This window comes from Equus caballus, chromosome 21 (genome assembly GCF_041296265.1).
Source record: "Equus caballus isolate H_3958 breed thoroughbred chromosome 21, TB-T2T, whole genome shotgun sequence".
Lineage (NCBI taxonomy): Eukaryota > Metazoa > Chordata > Mammalia > Perissodactyla > Equidae > Equus > Equus caballus.
Window position 1 is genome coordinate 14765085 of NC_091704.1, and position 16074 is coordinate 14781158.

General features: G+C 44.6%; 1 protein-coding gene across 1 annotated transcript; it reads right to left on the minus strand.

Moving 5' to 3' along the window:
* Positions 1-10681: 10681 nt before the first annotated feature.
* LOC138919762 (leukotriene-B4 omega-hydroxylase 3-like) lies at positions 10682-12376 on the minus strand. Its single transcript, XM_070246058.1, has 4 exons — positions 12203-12376; positions 12041-12105; positions 11779-11861; positions 10682-11357 (listed from the first exon to the last, which is right to left on the minus strand). The coding sequence occupies exons 1-4, from the start codon at positions 12303-12305 to the stop codon at positions 11180-11182; spliced, it is 429 nt and encodes a 142-aa protein (XP_070102159.1). The 5' UTR covers positions 12306-12376; the 3' UTR covers positions 10682-11179.
* Between the last annotated feature and the right edge of the window lie 3698 nt (positions 12377-16074).

A 16074-nucleotide genomic window follows, 5' to 3' on the forward strand; every position in this document is an offset into this window, starting at 1 on the left:
CGCCCAGGTATATTCCCCAAAGAACTGAAAACAGGTGTTCAAACCAAAATTTGTACATGAAAGTCCACAGTGACACTATTCACAACTGCCAAAAGTTTGATTTTTGGGAAATAATCCAAATATTCATTAACAGATGAATGGTAAGCAAAATGTGGTTCATCCACACGAAGGAATATTGTTTGGTCATATAAAGGAATGAAGCACCGACACATCCTACAACTGGGATGAACATTGAAAGCATGATGTTAAGTGAAAGGAGCCAGACACAAAAGGTCACATATTGTACAATTCCATTTATGTGAAATGTCCAGAATAGGCAAATCCATGGAGAGAGCAAGCAGATTGGTGTTCGTCAGGGGCTTGGGGGTGGGGGAATGCGGACTGACTGCTAATAGGGATGAGGCCTGGGTTTTGGTGATGAACATGTCTTGGAGCTCGATAGAAGAGGTGGTTGCACAACATTGTGAATGTCCTAAATGCACGGAATTGTGTGCTTTACAGGGGCTAAAATGGTGAATTTCATGTTATGCGAATTTTACCTCAACCAACACCCTGCTATTTTATCATATATCTATTTGTTAATCTGGTTTTTTAACTTAATAATATATTGTGAACCTCTTTCCATGACTTTACCTTATCTTTCCAACACATACAATCCTCATCTTGGGGACTTGAAGATCTTTAATTGTGAAGTGTTCAAGCCACTCTTTATTTTTTTTAATGGAATTATGTTAGAAAATAACTTAAAAGTTTGTCTCGCTTTGCAAGAATTAAGATTATGATAGTTTATACCCTTGTGAAATTTCAGTTGTACGTTATTGTTAGTCATGTTGTGGGTACACCACTTCACCCTTTGTGCCCTCCCACCACCCCCCCTTTCCCCTGGTAACCACCGATCAGTTCTCCTTGTCTATATGTTAACTTCCACCTATGAGTGGAGTCATACAGAGTTCGTCTTTCTCTGTCTGGCTTATTTCACTTAACATAATACCTTCAAGGTCCATCCATGTTGTTGTAAATGGGACGATTTTGTCTTTTTTATGGCTGAGTAGTATTCCATTGTGTATATATATATATATATATATATATATACACACCATATCTTCTTTATCCAATCATCAGTTGCTGGGCACTTAGTTTGGTTCCACGTCTTGGCTATTGTAAATAACGATGCGATGAACATAGGGGTGCATGGGACCTTTGGAATTGCTGATTTCAAGTTACTTTGTTTATTTGAGTCTTCTCTCTTTTTCCCTTAGTGAGTCTGGCTGAGGGTTGTTCAATTTTGTTTATCTTCTCAAAGAACCAGCTCTTAGTTTCGTTCATCCTTTCTACTGTTTTGTTGGCCTCTAGTTCATTTATTTCTGCTCTGATTTTATTATTTCTCTCCTTCTACTGACTTTGAGCATTGTTTTTTCTTCTTTTTCTAGTCCTTTTAGGTAAAGCTAGGATTACTTATTTGAGATTTCTCTTGTTTGGTGAGGTGGGCCTGTATTGCTATGAATTTACCTCTTATGACCACTTTTGCTACATCCCATGAGAGTTGGTATGTTGTTTGCATTTTCATTTGTCTCCAGCTATTTTTTATTTCTCCTTTGATTTCTTCACTTATCAATGGTTGTTTAGTAGCATGCTGTTCAGTCTCCACATATTTGTGACTTTCCCAGCTTTTTTCTTGTAGTTTATTTCTAGTTTCATAGCATTGTTGCCAGAAGAGATGCTTGATATGAGTTGTATCTTCTTAAATTTATTGAGACTTGCTTTGTTTCCCAACATATGGTCTATCTGTGAGAATGTTCCATGTGCACTTGAGAAGAATGTATATTCTGCTGGTTTTGGATAGAATGTTATATACGTATATAACAAATATATGTGTTAAGGTCCCCTACTACTATTGGGTTACTGTCAATTTCTCCCTTTATGTCTGTTAATAGCTGCTTTATATACTTTGGTGCTCCTGTGTTAGGTGCATATACATTAATAAGTGCTATGTCTCTTTGGTTCGATGTCCCTTTTATCATTATATACTGCCCATCTTTGTTTCTCATTATCTTTTTTTTCTGATTTTTCTCCCCAAATCCCCACAGTCCACAGTTGCATATTTTAGTTGTGGGTCCTTCTAGTTGTGGCATGTGGGACACCACTTCAACGTGGCCTGGTGAGTGGTGCCATGTCCACACCCAGGACCCAAACCTGCAAAACCCTGGGCCGCCAAAGCGGAGCATGCAAACTTAATCACTCAGCCATGGGGCCAGACCCCCCATTATCTTTTTACCTGGAAGTCTGCTTTGTCTGATATAGGTATAGCTACATCTGCTTTCTTTTTCTTGCCATTGTCTCAGAGTACCATCTTCCATCCCTTCACTCTGAGTGTATGTTTGTCTTTAGAGCTGAGATGTCTTTCCTGGAGGCAACATATTGTTGGGTCTCGTTTTTTAATCCATCCAGCCACTCTGTGTCTTTTGATTAGAGAATTCAATCCATTTACATTTAGAGTGTTTATTGATATATGAGGGCTTAATACTGCCTTTTTATCTTTTATTTTGCAGTCGTTCTATATTTCCATTGTTGCTTTTCCCAAGTATTTCTGACTGCCATTTCAGTTTGGTGGTTTCCTGTGATGGTTTTCTCAGTTTTCTCTTTATTCATGATTTGTGACTCTACTCCGATTTTTCGTATTGTGGCTACCATGAGGTTTGTCTAAAAGATCTCATAAGGGCTGGCCCAGTGGTGTAGCGGTTAAGTGCACACATTCTGCTTTGGTGGCCCGGAGTTCACCGGTTCAGATCCCAGGTGCAGACATGGCACCACTTGGCAAGCCATGCTATGGTAGGCTTCCCACATATAAACTAGAGGAAGATGCGCATGGATGTTAGCTCAGGGCCAGTCTTCCTCAGCAAAAAGAGGGGGATTGGCAGAAGATGTTAGCTCAGGACTAATCTTCCTCAAGAAAAAATTTTTAAAGATCTTGTAGATGAGATAGTCCATTTTCTGATAGTCTCTTATCTCCATCAGTCTGGCAGGTTCCATTCATTTCCTCTTCTCCTTCTATGTTTTTGTTGTGACAAATTATTCTTTTTTGTGTTGGGAGTTTTTTACTAAATTGGAGTGTTTATAATCATTTTTTATGTTTTTCTTCCCTTTATCTTTTATGTTATAATTAAATGTTTGCTAACCTATTCTGATAGAGAGCTGCAGTTTTCTGACTTTGTCTGTCTCCTTATCTCCTTCCTCAAAGCTTTGTAAACCTTTGCCTTTTTGTTTCAGGTAGGAGGGTTCCCTTCACCATTTCTTGTAGGGGAGGTCTAGTGGTGATGAACTCACTTAGCTTTTGTTTATCTGGGAAAGACTTTATTTCTCCATTGTATCTGAAGGATAGTTTTGCTGGATAGAGTATTCTTGGCTGACAGTTTCTGTCTTTCAGTACTTTGAATATATCATTCCATTCTCTCCTACTTCTTAAGGTTTCTGCTGAGAAATCCACTGAAAGCCTGATGGGGGTTCCTTTGTAGGTTATTTTCTTCTCTCTTGCTGCCCTTAATATTTTTTCTTTGTCATTCATTTTTGATAGTTTTAATATTATATGCCTTGGAGAAGGTGCTTTTGCATTGATGTAATTAGGAATTCTATTGCCTTCATGTACTTGTAAGTTGAGTTTCTTTCACAGGTTTGGGAAGTTCTCAGTATTATTTCTTTGAACAAGCTCTCTGCTCCTTTCTCACTTTCTTCTCCCTGTGGGATACCTATAATCCTTATGTTGCTTTTCCTAATTGAGTTAGATATTTCTCAAAGAATTTCTTCATTTCTTTGGAAAACTTGGTTTTCTCTCCTCCTCCACCTGAACCATTTCCAGGTTTCTATCTTCAAGGTCACTAACTCTCTCTTCCATAAGGTCTGCTGTATTTTTTATGTTTTCTATATTATTTTTTATCTCACTATTTGTATTCCTCATATCCAGAATTTCTGTTTGGCTTTTTTTAGAACTTCAATCTCTTTGGTAAAGTACTCCTGTTTGTTAATTTTATTCCTGTGCTTATTGAATTGTCTTTCTGAGCTTTCTTGTAACTCATTGAGGTTCTTTAGGACAAGCTGTTTTGAATTCTCTGTCAGTCAGATTGTAACCTTTTGTGACTTCAGGTTTGGTTTCTGGAGAGTTGTCATTTTCCTTCTGTTTTGCATGTTACTGAAGTTCTTCATGGTGCTTGATGAATTGATCCTCTGCTGGCATGTTTCTGGTAGTAACCATATTTCTTTATTTGGTACAGCTTTGGTTACTCGGTTCTGATCACCTGGGTCTCAGGTTCCTCCGCTGGCTCTCCACAGGCTCGGATGCTGCAGTCCCAGGCACCACCTGTGCTGCTGTTCCAGGGATGTCTTGGGGTGCTGGTTGCACCCTTGCCAGGGGTGCTGGGTTCACAGAAGCCATTGTCACTGGGGCCAGGGGACCTGGGGACTTGTTTACAGCCTCTGCTGATGGTGGAGCTGGAGTCGGGGTTGCCAGCACTGGGGGGCTGTGTCACTGGTTCTGCTGTGATTCATGTTGCTTCTGGTCACAGATACCCGCTGCCACAACTGGGGAGGAGGGAAGGTGCTGTTTTTTATTATCTTGCTCTGTCTGCTTGTGGTTATGCCAGCAAGCAGCTCTGCACTTACAGAGTTGAGGTCATGACCACTCAGCAGGATGTCTTCACTCAGGCCAGGCCACCACACTCGGCAGGTGGGCCACACTCACACAGGTGGGGCACCTTCACATGGGCTGAGCTGCCACCACTCAACAGAGAGCATTTTCAGGCCAGGCTGCCCCAGCAGGGTGGGCACTTCTGTGAGCCAGGCTACCCCGCCTCCACTCACAGTCGCACTGGCCATTGTGTGAGGATCCACAACATGGATTGCTGCCACCAGGGAATGGGGACTGCTCCCCTAATTCCACAGCTGCCCAGGGTCCAGTCCACACACCTTCAGAGGTGCAGCTGCATGGATCTCTCAGGCATCCTGCTGTGCTGTGTAGGGAGTCCTCTGTTGGTTAACAGATGCCCATTTAGTTGTAAGTTAGAGGGGAGAGACAAAGGGGACAACTCACTCCACTGCTGACATCACTCCAAGACTGTCCTTTCAATAAATGATACTGAAACAATTGAGCGTCCACATGCAAAACAAAAAATTCAACTCATACCTCGCACCTTATTCAAAATTTAACTTAGTATGCAACATAAGACTAAATGATGTAAAATCTGAAACTTTTAGAGGAAAAAGTAGGAGAGAATCTTTGTGACCTTGGTTTAGACAAAGAGTTCTTATATATAACACCATAACCTTATCCATAGAAAGAAAAAGTTCATAAATTGTACTTTAAAACAACTTGAAATTTTTGCTCTGCGAAAGAAACTTAAGATAATATAAAGACCAGCCTCAGACTAGGAATAAAGACTTGCAAATCACACATCTGACAAGAGACTTGTATGCAAAATACATAAAGAACTCTCCAAACCCAAAGATAAGAAGGCAAACAACACAAGGAAAATAAATGGGCAAAAGATTTGAACAGGCAGTTCACCAAATAAGATATATGGATGGCAAATAAGCCATGAACAGATGTTCAACATCGTTTGTCATAAGGAAATGCAAACTAAAATGACAGTGAAACATCATTGCACACTCATAAGGATAAGATGGCTGGGGGAAAAATGACACCACCAAGTGACAACGAGTATATGGACCAACTAGAACTCTCATACGTCACTGACAGGAATAGAAAATGATACAGACACCTATGGGAAAAAGTATGGATGTTCGTTAAAAAATTAAAAACAGAACTGCCATGTGATCCACTTTTGGGTATATATCCAAAGGAAGTGAAATCAGGATCTTGTAGAGATATCTTCATTCCCATGTACATGGTAGCATTATTCACAGTAGACAAGATATAGAAACAAGCCAAGTGTGCATCAATGGATAAAGAAGATGTGGGATACATATATATATATATATATATATATATATACACTGGATATTATTCAGCCACGAGAAAGAAGAAAAACCCACCATTTGCAACAATTTGGATGGAGCTTGAGGGCATTATGCTAAGTGAGATAAGTCAGATAGAGCAAAACAAATACGCTATCATCTCAATTATATGTGGGCTCTAAGAAAGACAAATCAGAGAAACAGTAGAGTGGTGATTACTAAGGGTTGAGGGGTGGGGGAAATGGGGAGATATTGGTCAAAGGGAGCAAACTTCCAGTTATACAATTAACAAGTTTGCAGATCTAATGGACAGAATGGTGATTATAGCTAATAATACTGTATCATATACTTGAATGTTGGTAAGAAAGTAGATCTTAAATGTTCTGACCATAAAAAAGAAATGATATTTATGTAACTGAATGGAGGTGGTAGCCAATACTATGGTGAAAATCATTTTGCAATTTATAAATGCATCAAATTAACACATTGTGCACCTTAAACTTACACAATGGTATGTGTCAATTATATATCAATGAAGCTGGAAAAATTGACTACATTTCATTTTTTAAAATGACACAGACACTTTGGACACAGTTTGGCCATTTCTTCTAACGTTAAACATACACATACAATATGACCCAGCCATCCCATTCCATGAGCAATGAACACTTATACACAATATTCACAGTAGTTTTATTCATAATAGCCACAAACGGAAAACAATCCACATGTCCACCAACTCATGATAAAAAGAGTAGCCCGTCCATACAATGGAATATTACTTAGCAATAAAAAGAAACAAAGTATTGGCATATGCAACATGGGTGAATCGCAAATGCATTACATTAAGTGAAAGAAGCCAGAATATAGGGATGCAGAATTGAGCAGTAGTTGCGGGGGACTGGGGATGAGAGGAGGCTTTTGACTCTCAAGGGTGACTGCAGGAGAGATGGTGATATGACTCTAGGCGTTTCTCTAAGCTCAGAACTGCACACCAAGTAGAGCAAATTTTACATTTGCAAATTTACATACCATGTTGAGATGAGGCCGGGTGTAACTAAGCACATATGTTATTTGCAGAAATATACTATGAAATGATATACAGAAAGAAAAGTGTTTACCAAAAGAAGAAGAAACTTGGCAAACAAAGGACATACGGACAACCAATATTTTTCACTGTGCATTTTATTTTTTTATGTGAGTGAATGTATTGCATGTCAAAACTATTATATTCAAGAATTTAGACACCATTGTCAGAGTCTCATCTAGGAATCCTGGAGTGGTTCCCAGGTGATCTGATGCACCTAGGGCTGACACACACCTTAAAGATCACTTGCTTTGCAGGTTAGGGCATACCTCTGATGCCAAGCTGATCAAATTCACCCCTACTCCACCACTCACTGGGTGACCTTGAGCAAGTGAGTTAATCTCTGATTCATAAGATGGCTGTGAGGATGAAATCAGCATTTAGGTGGGGGAGCTGAGTATCATCACTTTTTCCCTTCTCAGAGGTCTACCTCTGTTGATAGGACCAAAAATGTCGCTGTCTGCAAAGTCACCAGGCCATATATGTTCTATGAAAGGTGTTTAAGCACACCCACCTCTTACATGAATATATGTATATCTATTGCTATAACAATGAAATTTCTCCACCAAAAGTTATTTGACTAAGAGTAACTCAGTTTATGATCAATATAATCAATAGCAATATCTCAAGCCATCAATGTGAATAACGAGAATTCTTGCAAAGCGAGACAAACTTTTAAGTTATTTTCTAACATAATTCCATTAAAAAAAATAAAGAGTGGCTTGAACACTTCACAATTAAAGATCTTCAAGTCCCCAAGATGAGGATTGTATGTGTTGGAAAGATAAGGTAAAGTCATGGAAAGAGGTTCACAATATATTATTAAGTTAAAAAACCAGATTAACAAATAGATATATGATAAAATAGCAGCGTGTTGGTTGAGGTAAAATTCGCATAACATGAAATTCACCATTTTAGCCCCTGTAAAGCACACAATTCCGTGCATTTAGGACATTCACAATGTTGTGCAACCACCTCTTCTATCGAGCTCCAAGACATGTTCATCACCAAAACCCAGGCCTCATCCCTATTAGCAGTCAGTCCGCATTCCCCCACCCCCAAACCCCTGACGAACACCAATCTGCTTGCTCTCTCCATGGATTTGCCTATTCTGGACATTTCACATAAATGGAATTGTACAATATGTGACCTTTTGTGTCTGGCTCCTTTCACTTAACATCATGCTTTCAATGTTCATCCCAGTTGTAGGATGTGTCGGTGCTTCATTCCTTTTTATGACCAAACAATATTCCTTCGTGTGGATGAACCACATTTTGCTTACCATTCATCTGTTAATGAATATTTGGATTATTTCCCAAAAATCAAACTTTTGGCAGTTGTGAATAGTGTCACTGTGGACTTTCATGTACAAATTTTGGTTTGAACACCTGTTTTCAGTTCTTTGGGGAATATACCTGGGCGTGGGTCATATGGTAATTCTAGGTTAAATTTATAGAGGAACCAACAAACGGTTTTCCCTCATGGCTGCACCATTTTACATTCACACCAGCAGTGTCTGAGGGTCCGAATCACTCCACATCCTCATCCACACTTGTTATTTTCCCTTTTTTATTTTCTTGCCATCCTAGTGGTTGTGAAGTGGTATCAATTGTGGCATTGATTGGCATTTCCCTAGTGGGTGTGATGTTGAGCAACTTTTCATGTGCTTCTTACCCAACCAGTCCAGGCCCTCGATCTGTGGGCTCCTGACAGGCTCTGAGACTTGTGCCCTGTACCCCCGGACCCGCTACAGCCTGACAGGAGCCAGTCCAGGGGCGGCCGCTGTCCCAGGTGCTGAAGGAAACAGCCTCATTCCCATCCCCTCCACATTCCTCTCCCTATTGCAGACCAGCGCGACCCCCGCTTCCTGGAATGTCCAGACTAAAATGAAGCCCGGGTCATGCTCCTCTGAGTGAAAAAACCATTTTCACTTCCTAGCTTCAGGCCAGCTTCACATCGAACGCCCTTGTAATTTCTCAGACATAACTATGGATATTTTGGACTCACTGAATCTTCCAATCATACGTCTCTTCAACATCTGGGTGCCACATTCCTCAAAACTTAAATGTAAGCTTCACGACTTTAAAACATTTTAAATTTTAGGATGGGATACAAAAAGAGGGTCAAAAGGGAGGAAAGCAACCCTCAGTGAGTGATGATCACCACCAGATATTGACCCAGTCATGCTGCACATGCTTGCTTATTCACTCTCCACAGCAGTGCGGTAAAGTGCCCACACTTCAGAGGAAAGGAACTGAGGCTCAGAGAGAGAAACAATTCTCCACAAGCCACACAGCTGCTAAAGAGCAGACTGAGATTGTGACGTTGGTAGTACAACTCCAGGGTGTGGTTGATCCAGGGTCATTTGACCCTGATGGCATCGAGGTGTCTGCTCCACCTGCTCCAAAGAGTAGTCTTGTCCTTGTGACCCAAGATGGAGCTCCAGTCACCACCTCAATGGTCCACGCAACAGGAAGGAGGAGAGGGGAAGACTGGACAGGGAGAGCATCTCAGCTGTCTCTTCAAGAAGGTTCCCGGAATTACCATGTAGTCTTTGACTTCTCCATATGGGACACGGTACAGTTCTTTAACCAGTCTACCTTCAAGAAAAGCCTTCAGGTATGATTTGTGTTACAGCCAGCCATGCACATACCTAAAAACTAAGGATTCTAAGAGAGCAAAATGCGTATCCTGATACACAATTAGCAGTCCCCGAACAGGCCGTCCTGTTGACTACCAAAACATCCCGTGTGTACCCTGCTTCCTATACAAGGAACACACTCACAACATCCCAAGGGAGTCAAACCCAAAGTCCACCTGCTGCCTCCGTTCAGCCCAGAGTCCAGAGTCTGGGTGATGTGCAGGACTCCCCTTAACCTGCTCTGGGCTCTTATGGCCTGGAAATCTATACGCTTAAAGGCAACCACCATTCCTACTACATCCAAGAGTGGAGTCATAACTGGACCACGACCACTTAAAATCCCAATTGAGACTTCTGTTTTCCATGAATGGAAAGCCAGGCTACTTGGATTAAACTTTCAGGTTTCTAAAAACAACTCTCAAAGCTGGATACCTTCCCAGTTTCTTAAATGAATAACGACCTGAAAAGACAGTAAAGAATTAGGAAGACACTACTCAAATGAAAACAGAAACCCAGAGATAAAATGAACATCATGTTCATTTTATTACCCTGGAGGCATTTCTCCAGCCAAGAAAATGTGAATCCCTGTTTGGATGTCCTCGTGGTGGGGAGAGAAAAGGCAGAGCCCAGGGAGAGGCCAGGAGGGGAGCGCTCCTCACGTTGGTGGAGACCTCACAAAGCTCCACCCTCAGCATGACAGCAAATGGAAGAGGAGGAGCCTGCAAGTGTCACTGCGGCTTGACTTTAATCTTCCTGGTGGCCTTGGGCACCATGAGCCTTGAACTTCATTTAACTTCATCCTCACCCAGCACGGCTCCTAGGATTCCTCTTACAGAAAGCTGCCTCCTTCAAATTCGATGGATATTATTTCAAATATGGCAGCCACTACCCCGGCAGTGGTAACCAGGCACACAAGAACACTGACCCTAGGAGTGAAAACCAGCAAAAACAGCAGACACTGCAACAGGGACAGACAACACAACACACTATAAAGCATCCGGCTTGTCATGTTCAAGTCAAGACAGTAACACAGTAACCACAGATACACAGCGAAGGGTTCTGAGGTGAGGAAAGATTGGGTATATTAGGAGATGGAACCGAGGTCAGAGTGCTCAGAGCACAGGTTCTCCTCCGTGACTCAGAGCCTCAAAAGTGCCCCTTACGTCCGTCCTCCACCCTGGCCCCCTCCTGCTCAGACACCTCCCACAGCTCCCTACTGCCCACAGGATGAAGTCCCTCGTTGGTTTCTAGAAGAACCCTTGAGCGGCGTGGGTCCCTGTGGTCAGCGGGAGAGGCAGGCAGGGCATCGGCCTCAGAGACACCGCCCCGCCTCCACCCACCACGTCCCCTCCCCATCCCCCGCAGCCAACACCGCCCCCTGCTGGCTCCCGATAGGCTGGGGCAGAGGTGACAGCACAGATTTATTCCTGGGAATCTGCACAGTGAGGTGTGGGGTCGGGGTGGCTCCCGGGTCGGGAGGCCGCGGGTCACTGGGGGCCCGCGCTCAGCGGCTCCACCCGCAGCCACAGTCCGCCCTCGGCGCGCAGGATCAGCTCCGGCTTCCGGCGCGGCTCCTCCCCGGCCGGCAGGACGCGGAAGCGCAGCAGCGTGAGCGCCAGGACCACCTTCATCTCCGTCATGGCGAACGTCTGCCCGATGCAGTTCCTGCGGCGGGAGTGGGGGCTCGACGGCGCCCGGGACCCTCATCCCCGCACCATCGCGCCGGAACCTGTCCCGGGACCCCCATGCCCGAACCATCGCGCCTGGAACCTGTCCAGAGACCTCCATCCCTGCCCGCAGGCAGAGAGAAGCCTGGGCCTCCGCCAGGGCTTGCACATCCCCTGAGCCTGGCCCAGCCTGCAGCCCGAGCTCAGACCAGCAGACAGGGGGCAGGGGCTCTGAGCACACCGAGGACCCCAGGCCCCAGACCATTACCCATAACCTCCGGGGCAGGGGGGAAGGAGAGCTGGAACTCTGCCCATCTTCACTTTTCCCCTTTTCCCGCCCTCACAGTCATGTTGGGATCTCAATCCCAGACCCCCGCCCCCATCACCACATCCCCACCTCAGATGCCTGCCGTCCTCACCTGGGCCCCGCTGAGAAGGGAATAAAGGCCAGAGGTGACCTCTCCTTGGTGTTTTCTGGGTCGAAGCGAAAGGGATCATAAACCTGGGGGCGAGGCCAAGACAGGGCTGCTGGGTGGGTTCTCCCAGGACCTCCAGCCTTGGAGAGTCAGACGTGTGTATGATGGGGGGAGGTGATGTCTCATTTGTCAGGTCAGAACCCTGCGCCCTCCCCTGGGTCCCCTTAGGGGAGCAGACAAGGATGAGAGTGGGGGGAGGCAGCACCTCAGGGTCTGGCCACACGGATGGGTTGTGGTGGGTCCCGAAAATGCTGATGAGGCAGATAACACCTGTGGGAGACGAGGGGCCGGTCAGGAAGAGGTCCCCCGCTGGCCGACGGGCCCCTTTTCCTGCCCAGGATGCTCTTCCCCTTGACGTTGAGGGCACCTTTGGGGATGACCCGGCCATCCGGGAGCACAATGTCCTGGGTGCAGCAGCGGGAGACCATTGTCACTGGGGGATGCAACCGCAGACTCTCCTTGATGCACATGGTCAGGAAGGGCAACTGGGTCAGGTCGTCCCTAAGGAAACCCCCGAACAATTATCCAGGGAGCCAAAACAGAGACCCCTCAGCCCTCCTCCTGCCCCGTTAGAGCCTCTCTCCACCTTCCTCTGACCCTCACTCCTATAACAGGATAAATTCCAGATGGATCACACATCTCCAAACTCACTAAGTTGTGTACATTAAATGTGAACAGCTTTTTGTATGTCAATCACATCTCAATACTGTGGTTTGAAAGAAAAGAAATATTACACAAGTGCCAGACTGAGAACATCAGCTAGATATTTTTTAAAGCTTTTCTGAGCAAAACACAACACCCAAAAGCCAACCATAAAATGGTTTTCAAATTTGCATAAAATAAAATAATTTTTATGGCAAGAAAGTAAAATCAAAAGGCAAAGGAATTATTAAGAAATGAAAGAAACAGCTCCAATGTTTTGCTCTTATTTATCACCGTGCTAGAGATACAAGCTAATGCAATTAGACAAGGGAAAAAAGGAGCGTAGTGCAATTCAAAATGTGGGGATAAACATGTCACTTTTGGTAGAGAGTGATTTTACACTTAGAAAACATGAGAGTCCCCCAGAAAAAAAATTATAAGCATTGAAGATCTGGTAACGGGGCTGAATTCTTTTTCTTTCACTCCCTTCTTGTTGTGTGGTGATTTGAATTTTTAATAGCTGATACAGTTAACTGGTTCAATATTAGAAAACTACAAAACACCGTCCCTGTGGCCCAACACCACTCATTTCCCCTCTTTATAGTTTGCTGAGGTTGTTGTTTTTCATGTATCCTTCCAGAGTTATGTTTTTGCATCTTAAAAAAAGTTATAAAATGGCACATTATATACTACAAATACTGCTCTGTATCTTTTTCATTTAATAGTGTATCAATCTCTTCTTGTCTATCTCCTGGGACTTGTGACAAAAGTTGGGCCTTCCCCAAGGGAAAACAGGATTGAAACAAAAACACAACCCACCAAATGGGAAAAAAAATACTTGCAAACCAAATATCCAACAAAGGATTAATCTCCATAATATGTTAAGAACTCACACAACTCAACAACAAAAAAATCAAACAACCTGATAAAAAATGGGCAGGAGACATGAACAGACATTTCTCCAAAGAAGATATATGGATGGCCAATAGGCACATGAAAAGACGTTCATCATCGCTGATCATCAGGGAAATGCAAATCAAAACTACACTAAGATATCACCTTACACACGTTAGAATGGCTAAAATAACCAAAACAAAAATAGCAAGTGTTGGAGAGGTTGTGCGGAAAAAGGAACCCTCATACACTGCTGGTGGGCATGCAAACTGGTGCAGCCACTGTGGAAAACACTATGGAGACCTCCCAAAAAATTAAAAATAGAGATCCCATATGACTTTCCTTTCTCCATTACATGCCAACCTAACCACTGCGCCACTGGGCCAGCCCCCCAAGTAATTAATTTTTAATAGACTTTATTTTTTGGAGCAGTTTTAGGTTTACAGAAAAATTGTGCAGAAAGTACAGAGTTCCAATCCACCCCCTCAATTCCCCACCGTTTTCCCTGTTATTAATATCTTGCATTATTATTAGTGTGGTTCGTTTGTTACAATATAGACACGTTATTATTAACTGAAGTCCATAGTTTACCTTGGGGTTCACTCTTTGCATTGTACAGTCGACTAATTAATTTTTAGAGTTAATTACAACATTTTTGAATGGGCAGCGTATGCTCATGGGATACAAAATCAGAAGGTCCCCAAGGGTGGGGAGGGAGAGTTACATCTCCTTTCCACTCTTGCCCCCAGTTCTTCTAGGCCCCTCCCAGAGGCAGCCTCCAGGATAAATTTCTCATGAGGTCTCAAAGCATTTTTTTTCCAATTTTTTAATTGAGGTGAAATAACTATTTTTCTTTTCCTGAGGAAGATTCACCTTGAGCTAACATCCATTGCTAATCCTCTTTTTTTTGCTTGAGGAAGACCAGCCCTGAGCTGCCATCTGTGCCAGTCCTCCTCTATTTTGTATGTGGGACGCCTCCACAGCATGGCTGATGAGTGGAGTAGGTCCATGCCCAGGATCCGAACCCGCAAACCCAGACCGCCAAAGTGGAGGATGCAGAACTTTAACCACTCAGCCACAGGGCCGGGCCCATAAAATAACTATTTTAAAGTGAACAATTCAGTGGCATCTAGTATGTTTACAATGTTTTGTAACCACCACCGCTGTCTAGTTCCAGAACATTCCCATCACCCCAAAAGGAAACCCTATACCCACGAGCCGTCACTCCCCATCCCCCCCATCCCCCTCCCCCAGCCCTGGCACCCACTAATCTGCTGTCTGTCTCTGGATTTGCCTGTTCTGGACTTTTCATATAAATGGGGTCGTGCACTGCGTGGCCTTCTGTGTCTTCCTTCTTTCACTCAGTATATTTTCAAGGTTCATCCATATTGTATCAGAACTTCCTTCCTTTTCTTGGCTGAATAGTATTCCATTGTATGGATATACCACATTGTATTTACCCACTCATTAGTGGATGGACATTTGGGTTGTTTCCATCTCTTGGCAATTGTGAACAGTGCTGCTATGAATGTGTGTACACAAGCATCTGTTTGGTTCCCTGGTTTCCACTCTTTGAGGTCTACATGTAGGAGGGGAATTGCCGGTCATGTGGTCGTTCTGTATTTACCTTTATGAGGAACTGCCAGACTGCTTCCCATGGATCTGCACCACCTCACGGCTTTTTGTAGCACCTTCTTTGGGGGGGGTTGGACAGAAGTGCTCTTGTTGGGGCAGGAGAAGCCCAGCTGCAGAAGCAGAGGATGCCTCGTGCACGTTTCCAGAGCTCCCCCAGCAGCCCCGAAGGGCCTCTTGCTATTATTCCCGCTTTGTAGATGAGGCCCGCGGCTCCTGGGGTGAGGCCCAGGTGGGGGCCCAGAGCACGTGCTCTTTCTGCTGGAGCAGAGCCGGGCGTCCGTCATGGGGAAGGCGGCAGCGCGCGGTGGCAGAGTGGGGCAGCGAGGTGGGCCCAGTGCTTCAGAACTCCCCTCCCCGCCCTCACCCCTGCCCGCCGTGTACCCACCCGCTTGGGGCAGGGACCCCTTTTCTGGGGCTCGCTCCGGTTCCTTCCCATTTCAATCCTTCGGTAAGACATTTCCTTTGCGGGATATCAGCTGGGCTTTCCCTGGGTGGGGTGGGGCTCTCACTGCGACTCCGCTGGGAAGTCCCCCAGCCCCTCCGAGGGCTGCTGGAAAGATGAAAGGAATGATTGTGAAAGCCGCTGCATACAGCAGGTGCTCAACAATTCTCCTGAGAGCCAGGGAAGGGAGGTGGCTGATTGTGGTGAAAGCAGACTGTCGAGGCAGAGCTGGGACTGGAGGATGAGGGGGAGCCGGCACGGGCAGAGCTGGGGGAAAGGCATGCTGAACAGAGAGAACAGCATGTGCAAAGGCTCTGAGGTGGGAATGAACTTGGCCTGTGGCCGGAGTTGAGTGAGTGAGGAGGAGAGAGTGGGGGACAGGATTGGAGGGGTCAGCAGGGACCAGGCCACACAGGCCATTGTGGTCCATGGAAAGGAATCTGAACTGTGTTCAGAGTGTAATGGGAGCCACAGGAGGATTTTGAGCAGGGGAAGGTCATGATCTGATTTAATTTTTGGAAGACTCCTCTGGCAGCAGAATGGAGGCATTCTGGAGAAGGCCTTGCTGGGGGCAGAGGATGGGGCTGGGGAGACCAACAGGAGAGGCTCCCACTGTGGTGACCTGA

Coding starts and splice junctions, on each gene's coding strand:
- LOC138919762 (XM_070246058.1), bottom strand. CDS start 12,305: ATGTGCATCAAGGAGAGTCTGCGGTTGCATCCCCCAGTGACAATGGTC. Junction 11,862..12,040: donor CCGTGTGGCCAGACCCTGAG/GTGCTGCCTCCC, acceptor CCTCGCCCCCAG/GTTTATGATCCCTTTCGCTT. Junction 11,358..11,778: donor CCCTTCTCAGCGGGGCCCAG/GTGAGGACGGCA, acceptor CTCCCGCCGCAG/GAACTGCATCGGGCAGACGT.